Source organism: Penaeus chinensis, chromosome 26, assembly GCF_019202785.1.
Source record: "Penaeus chinensis breed Huanghai No. 1 chromosome 26, ASM1920278v2, whole genome shotgun sequence".
Taxonomy (NCBI): Eukaryota; Metazoa; Arthropoda; class Malacostraca; order Decapoda; family Penaeidae; genus Penaeus; species Penaeus chinensis.
Window position 1 is genome coordinate 14,959,657 of NC_061844.1, and position 6,268 is coordinate 14,965,924.

The 6,268-nt window shown below is 39.3% G+C and overlaps 1 protein-coding gene across 5 annotated transcripts in view; it reads left to right on the plus strand.

Annotated features, from left to right (window-relative positions):
* Positions 1-264: 264 nt before the first annotated feature.
* LOC125039172 (homer protein homolog 2-like) overlaps positions 265-6,268 on the plus strand; it is a 61,994-nt gene continuing 55,990 nt past the window's right edge. For 3 of the 5 annotated variants that reach the window (XM_047632941.1, XM_047632945.1, XM_047632946.1), the window contains exon 1: positions 265-394. In XM_047632941.1, the coding sequence (XP_047488897.1) occupies positions 369-394 (26 nt within the window). In that variant the 5' untranslated portion in view covers positions 265-368. The remainder of the gene's footprint in view (positions 395-6,268) is intronic. The other 2 variants (XM_047632947.1, XM_047632942.1) reach the window with 1 other exon arrangement.

The window sequence follows — 6,268 nt, forward strand, 5'->3', positions numbered from 1 at the left end:
GCCCCTTCCCCGGAGCAAAGTCGCCTCCGCGGCCGTTCATTCATCCAGCCTCCCGCACAGCAATTCGCGCCGTAGAGGCGAGTTTCCCTTGCGCTCCCCGGGCTATAAGGGGCACAATAGCGTCGCTCTCCGCGGTCGATAGGTGGCGCGGCGACAAAGTGAAAACAAAAGGCGATCGGCCAGAGCCGCTTATAAGGCATCGAATCCTCCGCGCGCCGTCCGCACACGACCCGATCCTCCGGCGGAAGGCAAGCTCTCCCGGAGTGCAATAATCATTACGTCGAGTCTTCGTCCTTATGAGTGCTGGGAGTCGTTGGTTCTCAAAAGTGTAAAATTATAAGAAATTTTCCCAAGAGTTGCTGGCGTAAATGACCATTGAAAACGTGAACATGGGGTGAGTAGCGAGTCCATCTTCGAGTGCGTGAGTGAGCTAGGGCCTCGGAAGGGGCGGCGGCGCTGGAAAAGACGATTTCCTCGGGCGCCCATCCCCCTTTCGGGTCGGGCCGAGAGGCTGTCAATAAAAAGGATGCTGCGACGGGAACCCCGGGAAATTATCCTGCTCTCCCCTCGGGTTCCTGCCGCAGGATGCGATTTTCCGACGGGACGACGTCTGGCCCGCCCTGACATGCAAATCCCTCCGTGTGTTTCGCCGCCCGAGGGAATGTCACCCGGGGGAAAGGGCGAGCGACCCGACCCTCTCGGCGCTCGACATGTTCCAGTCAAGTTTCGGGGTTTTGCAGGCGCCTTTGCCCTCGATTGCCCTCGATTCCCGGCCCTTCGCTGGGCTCCTGGGGTGGGTCGCCTCTCGGAAGGCCAGTGCGGGGCTGCTTGGTGCCCGAGTTGACACGTAAACAGTGCCACCAAGCAGGGAATGAGCCTAGAAAGTCGCCAGGGGAAATCAGACATTTTTATGCATCTTATGAATGGGAATTATTGATACAAGTGACGTAGTGAAGTTAGATATGGATTAGCAGCAAGGAGGCCACCTGTATTTATGGGTCTTATTCAATCAAAAGTTTGGATATACTCCATAAGCCCAGCTATTGATAAACCAACATGGGTTGTAGACTCAATGTTTCTGATGAGCTCCTAAATTTGCCAGTGTGCCGCACACTGACTGCTGCGGCCCCTACGCCTGTTGGCACTCAGGTAAAGGCCAACAACCCTCCACCACACATTCTGGCAAGACAGAGCCTGTAGATCCCCCGGGTGATTTGTGGTCAAACAAGAAACCAGTCTAAACTATCTTGCTAGAATACCCATGGTATAACATTGTTAGCCTTTGCCGAACGCCAAAAGTGCGGAGGCTGTAGTGATTGTTATTTTGAGGTTTGACGAGAGATTGTAGATTTCCTATGGCAGGGGTTAGCAAATTTCTAGTTTATTTTAAGAGTAATATTGTGAAAAGCCTCCATAGACTAGTAAGTTATATTTGCTGAATGATGTAAAATCAGCCAGTGTCTTTCAGCATCTGTACCTTCCCATGTTCATTACTTTTCAAAGTAGGAGGTGCATGACAACAAGGGACAAACCCTTCACAGCACGACTAAGAAGTGGGCTTTTCACAAATTCAGATATCACCTTCTTGGTTGGGTGAATTTGGGAGTCTCGGATTTTAATTTAAAGGTTGCATTATTAGCAATATTCTTTTTATATATATGTATATATATATATATATATATTTTTTTTTTTTTTTACCATTCACAGATATTGGTTAGTTGTTAGAAGTTTTATTTATGAAAAAGTCTTAGGAGACCTTTGGGATTGAACGCAGGTGATAAGAAGTAGAATATTCATTTTACAGAAATTACCTGGCCAGTATCAGCCTGTGATACTGTTTAAAGCAAGGCAGTGAATGCATAGTGGGCACATCACAGAAAATAGCTGTCTTGAATCAAAGATAAACTCCATGTAAAGCACAGCTCCGTTCTGGTAGTCAAAGCCAAAATGGAGCAAGCCACGATTAGCACATTGAGCAGATAAACTGTTGTCTTACATTGTCCGAGAATAGAATGGCAATTGCAGCGAGTCCAGTATCAGTGTTGGTCTGTCTGCAAGACATTCCTGGTAGTGGGTATTTAGATGATAAATAATGATGAAAGAGATAATGAGGAGCCTGGTAATCATGTGGAGGTTCCATTTTCTGTTTAGTAGCACAGTTGCATTTGCTCGTTTTAGTTTAAAGGCAAAGGAAACAAACATTGATTGAGAGGTAATAATAAAAATTATGAGAATGAAAATATCTTGAGTTATCATAATGACGATAATATTTATGGTAAGAAGAAGAATGAAAATGCTTTACATGCATGAAAACTGCCAGAAATCCTAATATTTTCCATGTAATTCCTGAGCTAACCTGGCTTGTGAATTCGGTGTAATTTATTGGTGTGACTTGCAAGGGTGCAGTCATGTCTTATCTTTTGATAAGATGTGACTGCAGGTGTGTCACATTTACCTGAAATGTTTCCTCGTTGCTCGGGATTACTCGCCAAATTGGCTCTATGCATTTCTGCTTTTCTTTCAGTTTATCTGTCTTTGCTGGTTGTTTCTGTGCCTTTTTTTTTTATCTCCTCTTCATCTTTTGCGTTTTTATGTTTCACTTTCTTTTTCCAACGGTTATTGCTTTTTTTTTCATCCTCATCTTCCTCTTAGTTTTCCTCCTTATTTCCATGCTCTTCCTTCTCATAGTGTTGCTCCTGATTGTTTTTTTCCTCCTTTTTCATCTGTAACTTTGTTTTTTTCTTTATTTATGGAATATCATCCTCCAACTCCTTTTTTCTATTCCTCTTCTTGTTGCCCTCTTCCTCCTCCTTCTCCTTTTCCTTTTCCTTTTCCTCCTCCTCTTCCTCTTCTTCTTCCTCTTCCTCTTCCTCTTCCTCTTCCTCCTCCTCCTCCTCCTCCTCCTCCTCCTCCTCCTCCTCCTTCTTCTCCTCCTCCTCCTCCTCCTCCTCCTCATCATCATCATCATCATCATCATCATCATCATCATCATCATCATCATCATCATCATCATCATCATCATCTTCATTATCTTCATCATCATCATCATCATCATCATCATCATCATCATCTTCATTATCTTCATCCTCATCATCATCATCGTCATCATCACCACGAAAGCCATGTCCTTTTCTCAGCTGATTGCCACTACAGGGTAGGATGTTCTCTCCACATGCTTTTCCCTTGAGCGAAAATAGTAGGAATGCTGTTGATACAAATATTTAATTTTTTGGCAGGTTTTGTTATTCATATTATTAATTTATTATTTTTTTCTGTTATAATGCCAGAGCTGATTTCACTCATTTCACTGGTAATAATGATAATGGTGATGATGATAATGATGATGACAATGATTGTGATTATTTTTATAATAATGATGATAATAATGTTAATTATAATAATGATAATGATAAGAATGATGATAGTCAAAGTTTTTTTATAAAAATGATAAAGAATGAGACAGTGATTATAATATTGTTAATTATAATGAAGATATCTTTAATACTGAAATAATGATGATAATGATTATAAGATATACTCACTTAATGATGGTTATTATTAATCATGGGAAATATTACCACAGCTTAATAGAAAAGCAGTGATAGCAAATTTTTCATTTACTTTTTGTGAAACCTTTGGAAGTGAAGGAAGGACCAAAAAGAAATGTGGTTCAGCCTGTCTTCTGAGCAGGGGGAATTGCTCTGCATTTTTAACGTTATGCAAAGCAGCAGTGGTGGAAGAGCAAGCCCCCGGCTGGAGGGAGCCCTGTTTGATTTGTTATTAATTAACGGCAGCTGATGGCACAGGGGCCTCCCTGCCTGTGGTGGGGGGTGGGGGGGCAAAGCCAATTCTCTCCCCAGACAATCCTTACCCCCAAAGGCCTTCTCTGCTTACCTTTCTTGTCGTCTTCTGGGAAGCAACATGACGTATTCATGGGGGGATTTTTCAAGGGAGGCTTACTTTTCCTTTTCACGTCTCAGGCTGTGGTTAGGATTTCTTGATGTAGAAGTGCTGTATGTGTGTGTGTGTGTGTATGAGGGAACTGTATGAGAGTGAGTGAGTGAGTGAGAAAATGAGAATGAGAGAGTGAGAGTGAGTTGAGAGAGTGAGTGAGTTGAGAGAGGTGAGTGAGTTGAGAGAGTGAGAGAGTGAGAGTGAGTGAGAGTGAGTGAGAGAGTGAGTGAGAGTGAGTGAGTGAGTGAGAGAGTGAGAGTGAGTGAAAGAGTGAGAGTGAGTGAGAAAGTGAGAGTGAGTGAGAGAGTGAGAGTAAGTAAGAGAGTGAGAGTGAGAGTGAGTGAGAGAGTGGGAGTGAGTGAGAGAGTTGGAGTGAGTGAGAGAGTGAGAGTGAGTGAGAGAGTGTGAGAGTGAGTGAGAGTGAGTGAGAGAGTGAGACTGAGTGAGTGAGTGAGAGAGTGGGAGTGAGTGAGAGAGAGAGTGGGAGTGAGTGAGAGAGAGGGAGTGAGAGAGTGAGAGAGTGAGAAAGTGAGAGTGAGTGAGAAAGTGAGAGTGAGTGAGAAAGTGAGAGTGAGTGAGAGAGTGAGAGTGAGTGAGAGAGTGAGAGTGAGAGTGAGTGAGAGAGTGAGAGTGAGTGAGAGAGTGAGAGTGAGAGAGAGTGAGTGAGAGAGTGAGAGTGAGAGAGAGTGAGTGAGTGAGAGAGTGAGTGAGTGAGTTAGTGAGTGAGTGAGTGAGTGAATGAGTTAAAGAGAGGGGGAGAGGAAGAGAGGGGGGAGAGGGAGCAAGGGGGGGAGAGGGAGAGAGAGAGAAAGAGAAAGTGAGTGGTGTGTGTGTGTGTGTGTGTGTGTGTGTGTGTGTGTCTGTGTGTAAGGGAGGTGTATGAGAGAGAGAGAGAGAGAGAGAGAGAGAGAGAGAGAGAGAGAGAGAGAGAGAGAGAGAGAGAGAGAGAGAGAGAACAAGGGACCATTCATATCACATGGATAATTCTCTTTATACATTATTCATGGTAATTAAATGCCCTTGTGCCACCACAGCAATTAATTGTACACCAAAGAGGCTACAGCATGCATTTTTGCTATTGCCTCTTAAGATTAGGATTCCTACCTTTCATTTAGCCCCAAAATAACCTCATAGGTGGCTAGGCCAAGAGCAAACCCCTTTCATTCTGTGCAGATCCTGCAGAAGTCCTGTTTGTGATTACTTAGAATGCACATGTGTGCTCAAAAAAAGACCTGCCTGGTGTGTGAGGCTGATGGAAAGTGCACAAATTACATTTAATAAGGCTGTGCAAGTGGGGCACTGAAATTCATGAATTTGTATCACCCAGATTATGCTTGGCTTTGTAGCTGTTAAGATTATTATTATTGTTATTATTATTATTATTATTATTATTATTATTATTATTATTATAATGATTATATCATTATTATGATTATTATTGTTTTTATTAGTATTGTTGTTTTTATTAATATTATTATCATCATTTTTGTTATTATCATTTTTATTATTATCATTGTTGTTATTGTTATTATTATTATTACTGATAATGATATTATTATTAGTAGTATTGTTGTTGTGTTTGCCATTATTATTCTTATTATTATTGACATCATTGCTATTAGTATTTTTATTGAAATTAGTAGTAATGATATTATTAGCACCATTAGTATTATTATAATTCATGTTATTACTATTATTATTGATGTTGTTTTTAATTATATTATTATGGATATTATTATTATTATTATTGTTCTTGTTGTTATTGTTATTGTTATTATTGCTTTTTTGCTTTTGTTAATATTATTATTATTATTATTATTTTTATTGATTTTGCTGTTATTATCATCATCATCATCATCATCATCATAATTATTATGATCATTATTAAAATAATAATAATAATAAGTATTATTATTATTATTATTATTATTATTAAAATTGATTATTATTATTAACATTATTATTATTATTATTACTGATATTGTTAGTACTACCATTGTCAGTATGATTATTATAATAATTACCATTATTATTATTGTTAATGTTGTTGTTATTATTATTAATGTTGTTATTATAATTATTATTATTATTATTATTATCATTATTATTATTATTATTACTATTATTATTACTATTATTATTACTATTATTACTATTATTATTACTATTACTACTACTGCTACTACTACTACTACTACTACTAGCTATTACGATTATGATGATTATTTTGATTGTAATTATTATTGCCATGGCTATTATTACTATTACTATTATTTTTATTATTGTTAATATATTATTATTACTATTGTTGGTC